Genomic DNA, 21161 nt, shown 5'->3' on the forward strand with positions numbered 1-21161 from the left:
TTTTTTGTTTATTTTAAGTTGGAGTAAAGTTGTTGTTGCCATTGTTTTGTGTTCCATGGGCAACTGTCATTACATAACTGTTATAACTTATATCCAGAAATAAGGTATCTGGTTATAAACTTTAAAAGCTTTAAAGAAAGATCAGGTAGTCTGTAGTCTTTATGAAATGCCAACATATCTAGTTGAATTGTGTATCCTTTGTAAGCCGAATTCTTGTTGTTATCAATTATAGCTGTTGGCAGCAGTTGGTAATTGGGTTACTAATCAGATCCTAAAAACAATTTCACAATAGGCAGAGACATTCTTTTCCTTGAAAAACAAACACTTGGTAGAGTAAGAGATAAAATTGTGCAGCCTTTTCCTTATTTCCTATATAGTTCACTGTCTAGGTTTATTGTTTGTATTTGGGTGAAAGTTTGCATTTATATAGTTATCTTTTTAGATGGTCAGCCTCTCAAGTAGCTGGGACTATAGGCAAGCAACATCTTGGGAATGTGAATTTATATGCTTTTATTTATTATAAGAAATTTATTTTTTAAGCACTATAGGTTTCTTGGTTCTTTTGGGATCATTTTGTTTAATTTTATTAAAGTCCAGATCTTTGTGTGTATTCAAACATATAGTTTGCTTTCTGGACTTCCTGTTACGAAATGTTCCAAGGTCATTTCAAAATAATGGCTACTGGTCTGAGAGTTGTTTCTGCAATTCATATGAATAAATTTTCATGGACAAACCTTATAAATGATCCTATAAATCTGACTGTTAGTTAAAATGCTTTCTGACTATAATATGTGAGTAAACTATTACTTCCTTTAAAAAAAAAAAAATCCAAGCCAGAAATGGTGCTGCATGTCTTTAGTACCAGTTACTTGGGAGCCTGAGGCAGGAAGACCTCCAGTTTAAGGCCAGCCTGGACAACATAATGAGACCCCTTCTCAAATAAATCAATAAAATTAATTTTAAAAAATTTATATCTAGTCCCAGGCAGTTAGGAGTCCAGACTCTGTCAGGTCTCTTCTGCCAAGATTTATCTCCATTATGGGGACCCTACCCCTTATCACTATTTGTACTCATATTGAATTAAGGGAGACATTATTCATTTTACCTTCAGTGTCCTTTCCAGAATACAGGCATGAGTCTTTTTCACCTTAATTTAACTAAAGATAATTGAGATAAATTAAGATATTTAAACATTATTAAAGGATAGAGAATATCCAAAGGGAAATAAATCTTGAGCATAAAAGCCAAATACATTATATAGTCCATGCTTATCTTCTGGGTTGCATGACTTTGTATAGTACAGCTCCTTGATTGCCATCATGTGGTGGATGACATTTTAGCAACCTTACTCCATATCCCATTCCTGGGTGCTGTACCCCCCATCCCCAGCCCTAAAGTCTTTATCTGAAAGAACCAGGCTTTTCTAATACTTAGGTTGGTATTTAGTTTTGTTTTTGTCTGAGGCCATTAATTATCTTTCTTGTTTTAATACAGGTATTGCCTTTTTCCAGGGAGTCCACTCTGGCTCCATGGAGAAGTGTGGCTATAAAAGATTTATCACATTTATTGGGAGTTGAAGTGTTGATTGGTCAAACCACTTTCTTCAGGCTAATTTAAAAAAGTCATCTTCTCGCATTTATTCACTATTTGTTTTTGGCAGAGGAAAAAAAAAGAAATCTATTGTGGGAGATTGAGGTACACACAGAAGGGCCATTAAATATGCAAAGTAGAAAGTACAAAGTGTTGATGTTAATGAAGTGTTAATGAAGTTTAGTAGAGCAACTTGGGGAAAGAATTTCTAGAAGATTGGATACCTTGCTTTCCAGGAAGGAGATATGACTTTGCAGAGTTGGGGGGTAGTTAAAGGACAAGGACATGGTTTTAAAAAATAATTAGGACCTGAGGATGTAGCTCAGTAATAGAGTGCTTGCCTGGCATTTATGAGGCCCTAGGTTCCATCCCCAGCACTGGGGGAAAAAAATAGATTTCCTAATATGGTAAACAAAAATAGTCCTCTTTATATGAGTTACATTAGAATCAGTTACTACAAATGTTGAGTGCAATATACTCTTTCCCTTTTACTTTTATATGTATGTCACCTGGTGTTTGAAGATTAACTGTGTTCTTTGATACCCTATTATTTTCTACTATGCTCTCAATTTTGTTTTATGTTTTTGAATGTGAAGTAACATTGGGCTTGACTGTAAACTGAGAGCTAACTTGAGATTTGTTCCACTTAATATAGTGTAATTAGCAAGAACAGTATGCCACCAACCTGCCAACAAAGGCAGGTTGAAAAACTTGAAATTTGATTTTTAAAAAAACAACTCTTGAGATTAGTTTTCCTGTTCTTTGTCAGAAAGTTTATCATCAAAATTAATTATTAGCCAGGCGTGGTGGTGCATGCCTTTAATCCCAGCAGCTCGGGAGGCTGAGGCAGGAGGACCAAGAGTTCAAAGCCAGCATCAGCAAAAACAAGGTACTAAGCAACTCTGTGAGATCCTGTCTCTAAATAAAAATACAAAATATGGCTCAGTATGTGGCTCAGTGGTTGAGTGCCCCTGAGTTCTATCCCTGGTATCAAAAATAATAGGTATATTTAATATTTTTAGGAGTGGTAGGAAATTTTATCTTTTAATTCTTATGTTGTTTGTTTTATATAGTTGGAGATTAGTTTGTTTTGTTTTTAATTTTTCCCTCTAACAACTGTGAATCCAGTTCTTTATATTAAGTAATTGAAGACAGAATACCATACCACAGGGCAGTACTTGTGTGTGATTTTTGTTGGGGAGTGGGTATAGTCACTATTAATTGTCAAAGTTTAGACTTTAAACCCTTTGCACTTTAGGACCTTATTGTAGGAAAACTTATTTATGTGCAACAAGATTTTTCAAAATAGCATTGTTTACAATAAAAAGAAAAAAACCCAAGAAACTCAAAATGTTAACTTGTATTGAAATAAATAAGTTGTACAGACATGTAATGCAGTGTAATGAATGAATTATAATTCTGTGTCAGTGTAAACACTCAGAAATACAATGCTGAACAAGAAAAAAATGTTCTGTATATCACTGTAAAGTGCTAACCATGTAAAACTAAACAACCTCACATGAATATGGAACTACAAGAAATTCTAATTAGAAAATTTAAAATAGTGCCCACCTGGATGGGAAGAGAGGTCCAGAGGTTTACTGGTGTTGATAAACTGTGGTGAGTGCATGGTTATTGAGTTTATTACTCTTCAGCTATATATACACATTTTATAAACTCATATGTGATGTTTCAGAACATTTTTTAAATTATGGTGGGAAAAATCCCAACTTGAAAATGAGGTCATTTTGGAACTTACTAAAAAATTACCAGTTTGCAAAAGAATGTGATTTCTGATACAGCCAAAAGATGTTCTTGGTTATCTAACCTCTGTCAATTAGATGCTAATTCCTGGAACATTGAATCTAGAGCAAGTGACTTTCAGAGTGAAAATATGGAATGTAGGAGTCATTACAGTGAGAAGTTAGTAGACAAGCAAGGCTGTTCTTGGTGGAATCTTCAGTGTTTTACAGCCCAGCCTTGGGAAATGTTTAGTTTATATATATATTTATATATATATAAATAATTTGTAGATGAACACAATGTCCTATCTATCTATCTATCTATCTATCTATCTATCTATCTATCTATCTATCTAAAGTGATACTGAGCCTCACATGTGTGAGGCAAACACTCTACATCTGAGCTACAGCCCCAGCCCAGGAGATGTTTAGTTTTATGATTGTTTTCCAAGCTGGCCTTCCAGGTTCACTTTGATTCTTTGCATCCATATAGCTTTCTGTCAAAGATCACTCCTTAAATTAAAACCAAATTTGGCAAAAATTTTAAACTTTAAAAAAAAAATTGTAAATGAGGAGTTCTTGTGGATTTTGAACCTATTTGTTAAAACATGAAACAGCAGTAACTTAATTGCAAGAACATCAGAGAAGATGGAAGCTGTGATGAAATCTTTTTTCCCCATAATTGGTAGATGGGATTGAAAAGTGGTTTATTAAGTATATATAAATAAATATAAAAATAGTCAATATAAATATAATATAGCCAACAATTCAATTTCATTTGCACTTACATATCTTTACAAGTTATCCCCCCCCCCTTTTTTTTTTAAGAAGAAATACCCTTCAATAATAAAAGAATCTAAGTACTTGGAACTAGGTTTTCAACTAAGTGTCATAGAATATTAAATCAGCATGTTCTAAAATAAAGCACTGGACTGGGGATGTAGCTCAGTGGTAAAATGCTTGCCTATGATGTGCAAGGTGCTGGGCTCAATTCCCCAGTACCTCAAAAAAAAAAAAAAGTGGAGGGGGCTGGGGCTGGGGCTCAGTGGTAGAGTGCTTGCTTAGTGTGCATGAGGCACTGGGTTCAATTGTCAGCACCACATAAAGATATTGTGTCCACCTAAAACTAAAATAACAAATATTTTTTAAAAAGTGAAAAAAAACACATTACATTAGTATCAATATAAAATATTGACATATTTTATATATACTGAATAAGAAATAATCTTTAATTTTTATACCTTCAAGATTCCTTTTTGTAAATACATGTGTAATTTATTAATACATTTATTTACAAATTGATAGACACACAAGTTGTAAATTTAATATCTAATTTATAAATGCATATATATTCATATATATTGAATGTTTTTCAGATTTTTAAAATTTTTTAATTAAAAATGGTTTTAATTTTTTCTATAATGCATAGCTGAAAAAAGTTAAAAAGAAGTCTAGACCCAAATGGGAGTCAAGTGATCTAGATCAGTATTTCCTTGTTTGTTTTTTTGTTGTTGTTATTGTTATTTATTTAATTTAATTTTTTTGGTACTGGGAATGTTACTCAGGGACACTTAACCACTGAGCCACATCCCCAGCCCTATTTTGTATTTTATTTAGAGACAGGATCTCACTGGCATGATTCCTTTTAAAGAATGTTTTATTTGCTGAGCCCAGTGGCGCATGCCTGTAATCCCAGCATCTCCGGAGGCTGGGACAGGAAATCACAAGTTCAAAGCCAGCGTCAGCAAAAGCCAGGATTAAGGATAAGGGATGTAGCTAAGTACCCCTGAGTTCAATCCTTGGTACCCGCCCCCCCCCCAACAAGTTATTTATTTATTTATTTATTGGTACTAGGGTTTGAACCCAGGGACATTTTACCACTGTGCTACATCCCAGCCCTTTACTTTTTATTTTGAGACGGGGTTCTCACTAAGTTGCTTAGGGCCTTGCCAAACTGCTGAGATTGGCCTCCAACTTGAGATCCTCCTGCCTAAGTCTCCAGAGTTGCTTGGAATACAAGTGTATACCAGCATACCTAGCTCAAAGAGTGATTTTTTTAGTATTTATTTTTTAGTTATAGGTGGACACAATATCTTTATTTTATATTTATGTGGTGCTGAGGATCGAACCCTGTGCCTCATGCATGCTAGGCTAGTGCTCTACCTCTGAGCCACAACCCCAGCCCCTCAAAGCATGATTCTTAAATCTCCAGCAAGCTTTATTGAAGGTCACATCCAATATTTATTAAACAAAGTTTTGGAATTTGCATTTTGAATAGATAGTAAAGCAATCATTTTATGTTGTTTACTAATGTTTTTATGCACTGTTCTAAGCACTTTACATTAACTCATTCTTCACTGCAACCCTGTAAAGTATACAGTGACTTAGAGATTTGCCCAAAGTCACACAGCTGGAGTGGAGGGCCAGGATTATATGTAGACCAGGGAATTCTTATGCTCAGTTTTGAGAGCCACTGCTCAGTTCAGAAAGCTATATTCTATAATAATAAAGTTGGTCAGGGAGATGTGGGGGATGCACAGCAGTATTTTACAATTCTAAGGTTTTTAAGTCTTTGCCAGCCAACACTAGGTAGCTACTTCATGGATCACAAAGCTTGGCGGTATGAAGTATGTGCTTTAGCACCATATTAAGTTTATGTTCTTAACGGAATACAAGTGTAACAAATAAAATTGTTTTTGATTTGATGTATAAAAAAAAAAAGATTTGATGTATAGTAAAACCTTGTGTACGAGGCTAGGCAAGTAGTATACACCTGTAGTACTAGATACTCTGGCGGCTGAGGCATGAGGACATAATGAGCCCAGGAGTTCAAGGTCAGCTAGGGCAACATAACAAGACTCTTTAAAACAAAAAACAAACAAACAAAAACATCAAAATAAAAACCAAATATTTACAGAATGGAAATTTTTATATTTTAATTGAATTTTAAAAAGGAGTTATACGTAGGATCATTAGGGAAAACATTGATTTTCATACTTGTTTTGTGGAAAGTCTTTCTAAATATATTAGTTTTTCTTTTTTAATTTATTGAACAAGATAACTTATTGTTCCAAATATTCTCATTGTTCAGTCTTTTTTTTAAGTTGTTGTTGGACACAACACCTTTATTTTATTTATTTTTATGTGGTGCTAAGGATCAAATTCAGTGCCTCGCACGTGCTAGGTGCACACTCTATCGCTGAGTCACAGCTCCAGTCCCATTGTTCAGTCTTATTGTAGACATATATGAAATCCTAGGTTTATCTTGTAAACTGAATTTTTAAATACTTCTTAACCAAGTTTTATTTCTTGGTTTTTCTTTCTCCTACAACAGTGTTACTCAACTTGTCTACATGTTCTGATCACCAGAGCGACTTTAAGAAGTACTGATGTCCAGGTCCCACCTCCAGAAATAGTGACTTAATTTCTTTGATTTTAATGTGCTAACGTTGAAAACCACTGTTGTAGAAGAAGGATATAGACAGAAATTTCTTGGTTATTTTTTTTGTTTTTCTAGTAAATTAGGATAATAGTGATAAATATATTTGATAAGAGTCACTTGAATAGGTGAAATATTTTAGGAAATTTTCTATCAAATTTAAACATTTAACACCTATCATTTTTTTTCTTTCAGATTTCATTACTAAACATGGGTGCATTTTTGGATAAACCCAAAACTGAAAAACATAATGCTCATGGTGCTGGGAATGGTTTACGTTATGGCTTGAGCAGCATGCAAGGATGGAGAGTGGAAATGGAAGATGCACACACAGCTGTCGTAGGTATTCCTCATGGCTTGGAAGACTGGTCATTTTTTGCAGTTTATGATGGTCATGCTGGATCCCGAGTGGCAAATTACTGTTCAACACATTTATTAGAACACATCACTACTAATGAAGACTTCAGGGCAGCTGGCAAATCAGGATCAGCTGTTGCGCCTTCAGTGGAAAATGTCAAAAATGGTATCAGAACTGGCTTTTTGAAAATAGATGAATATATGCGTAATTTTTCAGACCTCAGAAACGGGATGGACAGGAGCGGTTCAACTGCAGTGGGAGTTATGATCTCACCTACACATGTCTACTTTATCAACTGTGGTGATTCACGTGCTGTTCTGTATAGGAATGGACAAGTCTGCTTTTCTACCCAGGATCACAAACCTTGTAATCCAAGGGAAAAGGAGCGAATCCAAAATGCAGGAGGCAGCGTGATGATACAGCGTGTTAACGGTTCATTAGCAGTGTCTCGTGCTCTGGGGGACTATGATTACAAGTGTGTTGATGGCAAAGGCCCTACAGAACAACTTGTTTCTCCAGAGCCCGAGGTTTATGAAATTTTAAGAGCAGAAGAGGATGAATTTATCATCTTGGCTTGTGATGGGATCTGGGATGTTATGAGTAATGAGGAGCTCTGTGAATTTGTTAAATCTAGGCTTGAGGTGTCTGATGACCTGGAAAATGTGTGCAATTGGGTAGTGGACACTTGTTTACATAAGGTATGTAAGCTTCTTTGTTATAATTAAAATGCCTTGTTAATTTTGAAAAGACATGGTAAGTAAATTTAAGCAAACTTAAAAGTTTTAAATATTTGCATTAGGAGAGACCTATATATTTTAAAATAATTGTTTTACCAGTAGTGAAACCACTGAGTTTTTTGTTCATTTTTTGATTTTTGTTTTCACCATCCCTTCTGCCCCAACCTTCTAATTTGAAAATTAAGTTTAATAAATTTGAGACATTTGTTGTCAATGATGCCTTATTGCATCATTGACATCAAATTTTGAGAGATAACCACACAGAGTTGTGACTTTTGGTTCAAATTTGTAATGTTGGCAGCAGCCATCTTCAGCATGATTTTGAAGCAACTTTATAAAATGTTTATAGTAGAATTCTGTATTCCATATACTAAAAGGTCAGGAATCACATAATATTGGAAGATATGCCAGAAGTCAAGCCTTTTAGGAGATAAAACTAAAACTTAGGTATGAGTTGTATATTTCTTATTGTCTAGTACAGGAGCTTTCTCCTATCAATAAAGTTAAAAAGGAATTTATATATAACTCTACATAAGGTAATATATGACTTGATGGATAGTATCCTACTTTTGTAGATGATACCAAATTCTTTTCATATAAATGTTTTTAATTATCGCTGATTAAAAATCAAAGGCTTATATAAAATGTAATCATGTGAAGAATTCCTGGGGAACATTAATTTTTTATTAATCTTAACTTGATGTATTAGTAGAAGAAACTTTTAGAATAACAGATAATTGGTTGTTCCCCTTGAATGTCTTTAAAATATTCAATTGTTTTAGTAGGTTTTTGACAGCATCTATGTAGAAATCAATTAAATTTTAACTAACCTGGCAAGTTCCTGGGGTGGCAAAGTGTTCTTTGACTAAAAATATATCAAGAAAAAACCAACCTGGGCAACAAAGAGAATCTCCCCACTACATAATTTTTTCTAGAAAGTTCAGCTAGCCAGAAAGTTTTCCAGGAAGAATCTGGATCTGTGGAAATACTCAGATTTTAGTGAACTATTTAATTTCTTTTCCATAAAATACTTTTCCAAAATGATTTTAATGATTATACTTCTACCTCCTTGGATTTTTAATTTTAGCACAATATACCCTTCTTATTTCTGAATGTGTTTAGTACTGAAGGAAGATTGTTGTCAATAGTCAAATAATGGCTCTACAAGTTCTTCTCAGACCCTATGTCGAATAATGGTGATCTACAACTTTTTGAAATGAAAAGCAGGAGTATGTTTTTTGATTGAGTAAAAGCATCATTTTCCCCAGCTATTAAAAAAAAAAAAATAGAGTGAACTTGTTACTGGAAAAAAAAAATCCAGACAATACGGAAAATTCAAAGAAAGCACTCAAATTTTGCCACCCACCTTAACTTAGCTACTTTCACTGTGCCATATATTGTGTATCTTTCTAGTCTTTTTGTAAGTATTGAACTGCAAAAATTTTCATGATTTTATAGCATTCTATTGAATGAATAACATGTGGTTGTGTGGGAATATCCAAAAATCTTTTGGGTCTCTAATTTGGATTAAGTTTAGTCCTAGTTTGTGACGTAACTTTTTAAATGAGATTTAAATGACACTGATGATATATCCTTATAGCGTTTATCAGCCTACAGTGACTATTGATGTTGAGGCAGGTGTTAAAGATTCTGTACAAGTTCTAGAGCCTCAGAAATGAGGAATGATATTAATAGACAAGAAATTGGGTCTGTTTGAAAGTTGACGTTCATAGTTTCTTTGAATGAAGTTACATTCAAATTGAAATCAATTTTGAGAAATTTAGTGGGTTTAGGTTGAAATATAACGGGTGTTATCTTAAGGTACTTAAGTAATTAAACCTCTTGTCTAAACCTCATTTTGGTTTTTTGTTGTTGTGTTGGCACTGAGGATTAAATCCAGGGCAGTTTACCACTGAGCTTTATCCCTAGTCCTTTTTAATTTTTTATATTGAGACGGTCTCACTAAGTTCCCGAGGCTGGTCTCAACTAGTCCTCCTGCCTTAGCCTCTGAGTCACTTGAATTACAAGCATCTGTGCCCATGGTCTGGCTCCCCTTCTTTCTTTCTTTTTTTTTTTTAACTACATAATTTTTGTCATTACACATATTTGTATTGTAAAACCAAGGGTTTTATTATAAAATAATATTATAAATTAATATTATTTTATAATATTATAAAATTGAATAAGATTATTTGATATTTAGTGTGAAAGATTAGATATTAAGTTTTAAATCCATAGGAAGCACCTAATGACTGCTCAGTAGGTGTTGCATACTTCAAGAGGATAGAAAAAGAAGATCCACTTAAGTAGTTGTTTCTCTAAGAGATTTAAATGAAATTTTCTAACACAACACTTATTATGCTTTAATAGTTTATAGGTGCATTTGTATGTTAACTCATGAAGTCTTGGAAAATTGTGATTATCATCGTAATCAAAATCACAATAGTATCTATAAGTTATTGCTTTTTATGGGCCAAATACTATTTTAAGTACTTTAATACACACTTTAATTCATTTTAATTTTTACAACCATATTGAATGAGGTAGTTTTTGTTAATGATAATCATTTTTCAGGGTTACCATTTCACAAGCTTAGAGTATAAGTGTTGAATGACTTTGGTCAGGTATTATCCTACTTAAATAAGATACATAATGCTAGAAGAGAATAGTCTTTAACAAAGCAGTCTCCCTGTTTTATTGCCAGTGCCAGGATTCATTGTGTCTAATTTCAGAATTCATAACACGTGTAACTGCAATTTGCATAACCTTTTGTAACTTAAAAAATCGTATTTTTAAATCTTTATAGTAATCTTCTGAGGTAAACAAAATAAAGATTTGTATTTACTTCTTTTTTTTTTTTTTTTTCTGGAGGTGGGGTTTACCAGGGATTGAACCCAGTGGTGTTCAATCACTGAGCCATATCCCTTTGTATTTTTATTTTGAACAGGGTCTTGCTAAATTTTTGAGGCTGGCTTTGAACTTGTGATCCTCCTGCCTCACCTCCTTTGTCACTGGGATTGAAGGCTTGTGACACTGTGCCAGCTTAAAAATTTTATTGCTAATTTGCACGTAAGGAAATGGTGGTTGTTTGACCTTGATTTCTTTTGCTTGGGTTGGCAAGCCCACTATCAGACAACATGGCTTACTGCATAGGTTCATTAACTTAGTTTTTTTGCAGTGATTAAGGTTGGGAGAATAAAAATAATTGTTATCTTAACATCTTCTTCTGGTCTACAAAAGTCAGTTAAAGTAGCAGGATGAGATGCTGGGTGTGGTGATACGCACCAGTAATCCCAGCCACTTGGGAGACTGAGGGAGGAAGAATTCAAGTTTGAGTCCAGTTGCAGGAATTCACTGACACCCAGTCTAAAAATAAAAAGGGCTGGGAAGTAACTCAGTGCTAGTAGAGTGCCCTGGGTTCAATCTCCAGTACAAAACAGTAACAAAGAGAATTTTAATGTATTGTTTGTAATATGGTACTAGGATAGTGTATATTCTGTTTCCTTTTTAGTATAACTAAAGTCTGCTACTCTAGTCTTTTCAGTCGGTAGAGCCAGTAGCTAGACTGACATTGCTTGGCTTAAGCTTGCCATCTTTCCAGAGTTTACCTGACATGGCCCAAAAGAAGATATACTAAAAAGGAAACAGAGTATACACTATTCTGTATATACTAAAAGTGTGATTATAGAGTGTGATTAAAAGGCAACAGTAAAATTCATCCTTAAATTAGCCATTTTAGTGTTTTTCTAAAGAATGTGGCTCAGTTGCTGAGTACCTCCACCACCATCAAGAAAAGTTGTTCATATAACTATAGTTGAATCTCAGAACCGTTTCAAACTTAAATCATTTTTTTCTTCTCTTGTAGTCATTCATTGTACTAGTTTCTTGGCTGTCCTACAGATCAATAATTTTCAGCTATGTTAACTTCAGTGGAGTTGTGCTAGTATTGCTCTAATTAGGTTAATTAGCTAGAAAAATTTGTAGATGCTTAAAAGGACATATTTTAGATTTAAGCTACTATTGAGAATATTTGATAGGTAAGAGGATATACTTCTCAGGCTGTGAAATGTTGGTAAGAATAGTTACAGAGAATTAAAATTCAAACATAATTACAGATATATCTAAATACCTTATTTCTTCAGCTTATATTTTAAATAGTTCTTTGGAATAAATAATGTGTTAAATATGTACATTTTGTATGATTAATTGCTTAAGGTAACTATTTTAAAGGAAATAATAGAAACTTAGTAGAATGCAGTAATGTCTTTTTTTTTTTCTTTCTTTAACATACAGGGAAGTCGAGATAACATGAGTATTGTATTAGTTTGCTTTTCAAATGCCCCCAAGGTCTCAGAGGAAGCAGTGAAAAAAGATTCAGAGTTGGATAAGCACTTGGAATCAAGGGTTGAAGGTAAGAAAGACTTTTTTTTTCTTTAATTTAGAAGAAAAGAAAAAGTATTCTTATCAGATAATTCTTTAAAAATTTCCTTAGAAAACATAGTTATTTCAAGTCAAGCCTTTTAAAAACAAACATCTACCTTAAGATTTACTATCTTGGATCTGTGTATTTAAGTTTGAGAAGGGATTAATCTTTTCTAGGTTTATAACTGTCTAGATATATACCCTCAACAGTATGTTTAAAGTGTTTTTGTCTGTAATTTCTTTTTTTAAAAAATTTATTTTTTAGTTGTAGTTGGATGCAATACTTTCTTGTTTTGTTTATTTATTTTTATGTTGTGCTGAGGATCAAACCCAGGGCCTCACATGTGCTCTGCCACTGAGCCACAACCCCAGCTGTCTATAATTTCTTTAACTCTAAATGATTCTTGCCTATAAGTCTCTATGAGTTCTGCTTTTTTGGGTGATGGAAAGATGAGAAACTCATGTGAACCACATCAGAAGCACTCATTTCTTTTGATAATATCATAATTATTAAGAGAAGCTATTTATGGGTGATAGATTTCTAGCAGGCTATAGTTTATCAGAAGGCAGGAGGAATGTTTAGTGTCCTGTTTCCTTATTCATAAAGAGAACAAGCATTTCCTCCCTTTTTTTTTTTTTTTTTTTTTGGTGCTTGGGATTGAACCAAGCCCTTGCACATGCTAGGCAACTGGTCTACCACTGAACCACATCCCCAAGATCGATCAATCTATCTATCTGTCTATCTTTTTTTCTTTCTAAGTGCTATTTATTTGACAGATAACTTCTGAATTAATATAAAGAAATGATAATGACTCATATACACTAATTCAAAACATTTTCAGTAAGTATCAAGTAGAACAGTTGCTGATCTTTTCACCAAAAACACCTTTATCATTGAAAGATTGCCTCAAACAGTTAATTTAGGTGTTTTTTAATTTTTTTATTTTTTTAACTTATAAGATGGACACAGTATGTTTATTTTATTCATTTATTTTTATGTGGGTGCTAAGGATTGAACCCAGTGCCTCATGCATGCTAGGCAAGTGCTGTACCACTGAGCCACAACCCCAGCCCAACTTTTTAAGTTTTGACCTATATATTCCAACCAAGGGGATCTGCTGGCATCTGGCTGGTCATCATAGGTCACAGGTCCTTAAGCCAAATACCATCCTTATAGCACACAAACAAAATGAGTAATTGTATGTACAAAGTAATATAAAGTATCATATAAAATACATGTTGGGTTCAATTCTTAGCACACATGTAAATAAAATAAAGGTCCAATGACAACTAAAAAAATGTACATATATAAAAAGTCCATGTTTATGTATATTCAAGGGGAGTAATTTTACTGCCTATTTCCCATGAGCATACAATGCAGCAAGGGGCACAGAAACTAACCCACATTCACAAACCCACAAAACAGTAGAAGGAATAAAAGTCCTGTGCTCTAGATTGGTGTGGAGGCTTCATGGACCAGATGGCATCCAAACCACACCAGGAACATTAGTGGATACCAAGGCAAGTGGGGAGGGATCTTCAGGGCTAGAGGATGAAATGAACCAAGCACATGTGCCACCTACCTACTAACTGTTCAGAAGACAAGTGGAGTGTTTGTACTGGCTGAAAGGATGTAATCTAAGAGATGCATAAAACAGAACAGCAAACCTCCTCCGACAAGAGGGCAAAATACTTTCCCCCACAGAGTAACTGCATGCTCTCTATGGAGGTGAAATAGTTGAGGATCACTCTGTAGGTCGCCCTCCACCCCAAGGCCCTAGTCTTTGAAATCAAATCCATGAGCAAGAATCTTCCTTCACATAAACTGCCTTTTCTCCCATAAGTAAAACAACACAAGCAAACAATATAAAACTCAAAAGAAAACAAATCAGACCAAGCGTTGACCCCTCATATTTCACTTGTGTCCCAGCTGTCAGGATAAGGAGACTGGATCTGCTCTGTTACACTGGTTCATTACTGCAACGTATCTAGCACATCATGCTCTAGTACAGTTCTCAAAGCAATAACACCACACAAAACATAAACTTACCCAAATAAAAGGCAGCATCAACTTAAGGATCTACTGTAATATTACTCCACTAATCTAGCAAACTTTAACCCTTTTTCTAACCCATTTACAAAATATCTGCACTATATTGTTCTGGAAGCATTATAAACATTGCATTAGATTCCTCTTGAGGTAGTTCAGAGTCTTGAGACAGCAAATTTACATATTTTTCTCTACTACCATGGATGGGTAGTTACTGTAAAAGGCCTAAAATCAAACTCCTTCCCCCCCCACCCCCATTCTGGGGAGTATTATATTTTTCCCCCTCTGATCATAAGCTAACAACTGGAAAAAGACAAAGTCATACAAAAATTTTAAAAATAAGCAAAAAACTAAGAATCTGTGTTATCAAACTAATAATCCAAACTTTGCTACAAACAAATAAAACAAAACCTCACTTCATTTACCAAGCTATAGGCATTTTATAAAGTACTCAAGTAATTGAACAGTTCATAAAAATTGGGGGAAATTTTTAGATAGAAACAAAATTAATACCAACTTATTCTCAAATAGTTCTTCTAAAAGGCCATGTCCACACAGAGGTTTAGTGAAACTGTCTGCAGGGGGCTACCTTATAGTTCAGACCCCTCTCAGGTCTGCTTCAGAGGTACAGGGATATTGGCAGACATCTGCTCCAGGTAAGGCAAGGAGTCCTGAGGAACTTTGCCTGACTTTTTGTGCTGCACATTGATGCCTCCAACATCAGCTGCCATTGTGTCTCAGCGTTGTTGCTTCTGCACCAATGCATCTTATTGCTGCAATTCGTTTCTTAATTCTGAGACGTCCTCTTTAATGACTTGCTCTGTTTTCTGGACAGACAACTGCAATCTTTTTTGTAGGGAAAAAACAACTCTGTCTTGTAATATCCAGAAGTTTCTGTATATACTGCTCAACACCAGTTCGAATTTCTTCCTGATCCATGTCATTGACATAATCCTGACTCACAAGAGAAGCAAAGCAAGCCTTGAATGACAATTCCACCAAGTTGCACTACAAGTTCTTGGCGTGATAGGTGCTGCCTGAAGAATCGAGGCCTGGCTTTGGGATCTGGCTGGGGTGGTGGGGACCCTGGCTGCTGCCCAGAGAACATACCACCCAGCGGAGCCACCCTGTATGAGATGGTGGGCCCATTGCACCTGTGTGGAATAGCCAAGATTTTTGTTTCTTTATTATAAACCACAGAAAAGAAACACCAACTTTAGAGTTTGTTAATTTCTTAGAAATCTATCTTATTCAGATAAGATAGCAAATCTAGTGGATCTATAATGATAAGTACAGGGACCCCTGCACTGGGGGTGGGGACACATTGGACTCAATTTAGATTTCATCTAGGGCAAGTGGGAGTTTATTACTAATGAGCAGTGTGGTGGCTAGTGGGTGGAAAATTAGGAAGAAACAAAAAGGTCAAGGGTTTGAGTCTAAACTGACTTAATAGGATTATTGCTGAGAGTGGGCCAGACAAGTGGTGATAATAGTGATAAGATAATGTGGAAGGTTGGATATGGAGTGAGGGGGAATTTCCCTAAAATCTTCTTAGTATGATTCTTGCTTACTATGTATTATTTAAGGACAAGACAAAGTTCACAAAGGTGGTTCTAGTCAGAACTCAAGAACCTAGTCAAAGGAAAGAGCTTTGTCAAAATAAATTAGCTACCTAAGCACACAGAACCATACCTGAAAGTCCTCAGCAAACTATAATTTCTCAAGCTATGGTCAATTCTGTTCAACATGGATTGTTAACATTTAATATTACTTATTTCTTTTTTTAAATATTACTTATTTCTTGTGTGGTTTATAACTTTTAAAGTATGTCTTATATGGCAGAAATGGAAAATACATAGTATCGTAATTCCTGAGTCCATGTCAAGTACTTGATTATAATCATGCAGTCAAAAGTTTAAAAAAAAAAAAAAAAGCTTTTAAAATCCCTGGAAAGGCAGCCACTACAAATCAGTAACTTAATTTTTATAAGGCATCATTTTTTAAGAGCATTGTTTTTCTATTGGAATTTTAAGTTATGTAATCTGACATTAAATTTTCCAGCTGAAAGCATTGATATATTGGGTAAGGCTGTATGATATTTTGTTTGTTTTGTGGTGCTCTGGATAGAATAAAAAATAAATTGGTCCTAAATGTCAGTAGTGCAAGGTTGAGAAAACCTGTGCTATAGCCGTACAAGTCTCTGGTAGAAAAAATTATATAGTCTTTTCATAAAGCTAACAGCTTAGATACACGGAACATCAATATACATGGATGGATAGAGTAATATACCTACTGTAGGTGTGAGTCAGAGAAGGATTGGACAAAGTCATGTATGAAGTTGAAGCTGAAGAATGAATCATACAAAGGGATTGACTAGATTGGCATGAAAAATGTTCCAAACCAAAGCAAGAGGACATACTTGTGAAGATCTAGAAGCAGAGAAAGTCGGGCAGAGTTGAGAGAAAGTAAAATTGTGAAATCTTAAAAGCAAAGCCCAGAGTCTTTTTGAGGGAAAGGTTTGGATTTTACCTCTCTTTCTTTTTCCCCTCTCTTAAAAATAAATTGCCATTGTTTGATTTTTGAGAAGTTATGTCTTTCCAAATAACCAATTTTTCCCATAAATTGTGTAATAGAAATGGAAAATGTAAATCTTTGTTTTAAGCATTAGCATGCTGTATTTTCCTTCTGTTTATTACTAATGTATCTTTGTATGTGTGTACTGGGATTGACCCAGCGACACTCTGCCTCTGAGGCGCCCCTCTTTAGAAACAGAATCTCACTAAATTGCTGGGATTAAAGGTATGTGCTACTGCGTCTGGCCTTCTTCTTTATTTTAAATAAATTATAGAACATTACTTATTTAGGTAACAAAAAAACACAAAAAATGATTTTTTTAAATAATATTTTTAGTTGTAGGTGGACACAATACCTTAATTTTTATTTATTTATGTGGTGCTGAGGACTGAACCCAGTGCCCCCCATATGCCAGGCAAGTGTTCTACCACTGAGCTATAACCCCAGCCCACAAAAATGATTTTTAATTTTCCTTTTTTTCATTAATAGTCATTATCCAGCTGTTACTTTAGTTTTCCTGTAATTCTGGCATTAACAACATTATTTTTACCTAAAATTAGAGTGTAAGTATTTATAGCCTTTACTTTGTTCATTTTTAGTAATTGTTAACCATTTCACTCATTTTCTTATGTGTCCTCTTATTACTGGAACTTTAGTGCTAGCTTTTGCTTTTATGAATAATACTGGAATGGATCTGTGTATGCATATAACTATTACCTCTTTTTGTTCCTTCCTAGAGGTAGTACTGTTTTTTATATTTTAAAATAGTACTTCTTATTTTAATTTTTTGTGAATACTGGATTATCTATCAACATTAATTAAGGAACTTTTTTGTTTTTTTAAATAAACCTGCAGAAATTATGGAAAAGTCTGGTGAGGAAGGAATGCCTGATCTTGCCCATGTCATGCGCATTTTGTCCGCCGAAAATATCCCAAATTTACCTCCCGGAGGAGGTCTTGCTGGCAAGTAAGTAGAACAAAAAACTTAATTTTAGTAGTTTCATTTAGTAATTATATAATTTTAGATAAACAAATCAGAAGCACATCAGTTATCTAAGGAAATGAGTTGATGTTTCTCAAATTAGAGAAGAACTTTAAAACTTCTTCCAAAAAAGATTTTTAAAAATAAATTGTCATACTCTTTGAGGATGAAAATCTTTCTTGTTAATTGAGAACAAATGGATTGTGCAAGATAAAGTTCTCAGTGAAATATAGAAACTGTGTTCTTGGCAAGTATTTAGTGTGACAGTTTTTTAGTGTGGTCAAGAATGAAGTATTTGAAATACAAGCTTAAAAACTAAAGCCTTTTGTTTTTTTTAAGGCGCAATATTATTGAAGCTGTTTATAGTAGACTGAATCCACATAGAGAAAGTGATGGGGTAAGTTTTGTTTTATTTCCTAAGCATTTGAAATAATATACAATATAAATACGATATATGAATATATTAATATAATTAATTCTATAGTAAATTATCTTTTTTTCATTTTTAAGGAACAATTAAAGGTTTAGAAAATGGAAAAAATAAATAAAATTATGTGTTGAAAATAGTTTTGTTATTTTCTGGACATCAGATGGTCTTTTTGTTTGAGCTATCCTTGTTTCTTTCCTGTATGTCTGCATTTTCTTCTCCCTTATAACTTAATTTTGAGGCAAGAATGTGCTTTTCAATATCTCAATTTCTTCATAGGCTGCTATCAGAAATTAGTTGTTATTTTAACAACCAGTTCTTTCCGTGCCCTGTGCCCTGTTGTTCCGACCTGAAGATAATTTCTTTCTAATACTGATGTATTATGGTTATGTGAATATTGAATTGAGATGACTGTTTCTGTTGTACTCTGCTGTGTGTCATCAGAGCAAAATTCTTTATTTCTTTGCCTTTTGATGCCAAACCTGGAGGCACTGATGAGCCACCAGCTGCTAGTCTACATAGTACTCATACCAGAAGACAAAACAGTGTCATTTTTTAAGTCACACTCAATTTCAGAGTTAGCAATTCAAATATGAGCATATTTTCTCTAGTTGTTCATGTTTTGGGGCATCTAAAACATGCCCTTAATTTTTAATATATATGCTGCAAAGTTTTAAGGGAGCCAAATTTAGCAAATAAAACTCCTTGAGAAATATAGACTAAACCTCCAAGTCTCCGTTCAGCACCTCTTGACAGGTGTTAAGATAGAAAATAGCTATTAGGTAGACATTATTCGTCTCAATTGCATTATTTATTTTCCAGGATTTATTATTATACAGCAATAATATAATTTCTTTTTCTTAACAATAAAAGTATCCTGGTAAAAGGAAAGTTTTACAGTTAGTACAGTTAATGAGTACTATGTATTGCTAATGATGAAGTTTATTTACATCTTAGTTCTAGAGCAGTGATTCTGATACTTTTGTGTCAGAAGCTGTGAACATTAATTTAAAAATAAATATATATGTCATGTGGTACATTCAGATGAATCTCAAACAAATAAGATCTTGACACAATTTAAAAGGTGGTGGGGGGCTGGGAATACAGCTCAGTTGGTAGAGTGCTTGCCTTGCTTGCACAATGCCCTGAGTTCAATCCCCAGCTCCACCAAAAAAAAAAAAAGTGATGGTATTCTTAAGAGGTAAGGAGAAGAGAATCTTAATTCTTGGGCTAGATTATGGATTCCTTATGGCATCCACTACCTTGGTTAGCCAGAATAAACTTCTAAAAAGATAGCTGTTGGGTTCACTGTTAGCCGTAAATATGCTCCCATTTCTTCAGGTGTTTCAGAATGTGACTCTAGTGGATAATCTTGAAAAATACACACATATCTTGCTGAATTTCTTGGTCCCTCAAAATGTTTAAGACAGTTTCATTGGTGCACACTTGTAATCCAGGGACTTAGTAGGTTGAGGCGGCAGGATTACAGGTTTGAAGCCAGCCTTGGCAATTTAGCAAGACTATCAGTGACTTAGCAAGACCCTATCTCAAAATAAAAAGGGTTGGGGATGTAGCTCAGTGGTACAGTGCTGGTAGATGCAGAGGCTGGGGCTGTAGCTCAGTGGCAGAGCGCTTGCCTAGCATGTGTGAAGCACTGGGTTCGATCCTCAGTACCACATAAAATCTACAACTACAAAAAAAGAAAAAGAAAAAAAGTGCTGGTGGGTGCAATCCTCAGAATAAAAAAAAAAAATTTTTTTTAATAACCCTACATTTCTTCTTAACATATATCAAGGATTCCTCCCGCCCTTTTTTTTTTTTTTAAGGTCTGGAGATTGCACCTGGGTCACCAGGATACTTTACCACATCCTAATCTTTTACCACATCCCTAACCCTTTTTATTTTGAGATAGGGTTTCATTAAATTGCCCAGATTGGCCTTAAAATAGTGATCCTCCTTACTCGGGCTCCAGAGTAGCTGGGATTCTAGACATGTATCATCATACCTGGCTGACTTTGGAATTTTTATAAAAGAAAACTATACATGGTAGCTACCTAATGGTGAACAAATAGAAAACAGATCCATGAAACTAAGGTTTATGCCTAAGATATAAAACTTGCAAAAAAAATGAGAAAATAAAACTTGATTTAAATAAGATTAGTATATGGCTATGTAAATTTAGGATTACATACTTAATTATATTTATATATATATTAGCTTTCCAATAACCACTGGAAATCTACATTGTAGTGAATTGATGAAGGAAGAGACTGTAAAACATAAGACATTGTTCCATCCATATGATCATGATGTTTACAATGTATTTAAAAACACAGAAGTTTCATAAGTATTTCATGTAGTTTAGTAAAGAATGACAAAGAATGTGACTGGATGTAGCTGTCACTCAGTGGTAGAGTACTTGCCCAGCATGTGGGAAGCCCTGGGTTCAATCCCTACTACGAAAGGGGGGAAAGTGTGTGTGTGTGTGTGTGTGTGTGTGTGTGTGTGTGTGTGTGTAAGTGTCATATAAATGTGTGTGGTGACTGCTATGAAAGTTCACCTAAGGTGAGAGAAAGTCAGATTCTTAAAGCAAGGATAGGATTTAAAGAGTGATTTGAGTGGCAGAATTGAGATGAAGATGGCATTTCAAGTGAGGTAGAAAGGCAAGAACAAAGGATAGGTCACCTTTTTGGCTACAGTAGTGAATTGCTCTGGTAAAAATTTAAAGAATTTAGGTTATTTAGCTATTGACAGAGACTGAAGAAAATACAGACCTTTAGTTAAATCCCCAGATCTTAACTTGATCCATTTTAGTAACCAATTAGGCACCATTGTGCTCC

General features: G+C 34.4%; 1 protein-coding gene and 1 pseudogene across 3 annotated transcripts in view; one reads left to right on the forward strand and one right to left on the reverse strand.

The window, feature by feature from the left end:
* Ppm1b (protein phosphatase, Mg2+/Mn2+ dependent 1B) overlaps nt 1–21161 on the forward strand; it is an 82878-nt gene that overhangs the window by 40427 nt on the left and 21290 nt on the right. For all 3 annotated transcript variants that reach the window (XM_026385699.2, XM_026385700.2, XM_026385698.2), the window contains exons 2-5: nt 6967–7827; nt 12160–12277; nt 17768–17879; nt 18234–18291. In XM_026385699.2, coding sequence (XP_026241484.1) covers nt 6982–7827; nt 12160–12277; nt 17768–17879; nt 18234–18291 — 1134 coding nt within the window. In that variant the 5' untranslated portion in view covers nt 6967–6981. The remainder of the gene's footprint in view (nt 1–6966; nt 7828–12159; nt 12278–17767; nt 17880–18233; nt 18292–21161) is intronic.
* Nucleotides 14947–16086, reverse strand: LOC113180606 (mediator of RNA polymerase II transcription subunit 28 pseudogene; annotated as a pseudogene).

The sequence above is a fragment of the Urocitellus parryii genome, chromosome 12, assembly GCF_045843805.1.
Source record: "Urocitellus parryii isolate mUroPar1 chromosome 12, mUroPar1.hap1, whole genome shotgun sequence".
In the NCBI taxonomy this organism is placed as follows: Eukaryota; Metazoa; Chordata; class Mammalia; order Rodentia; family Sciuridae; genus Urocitellus; species Urocitellus parryii.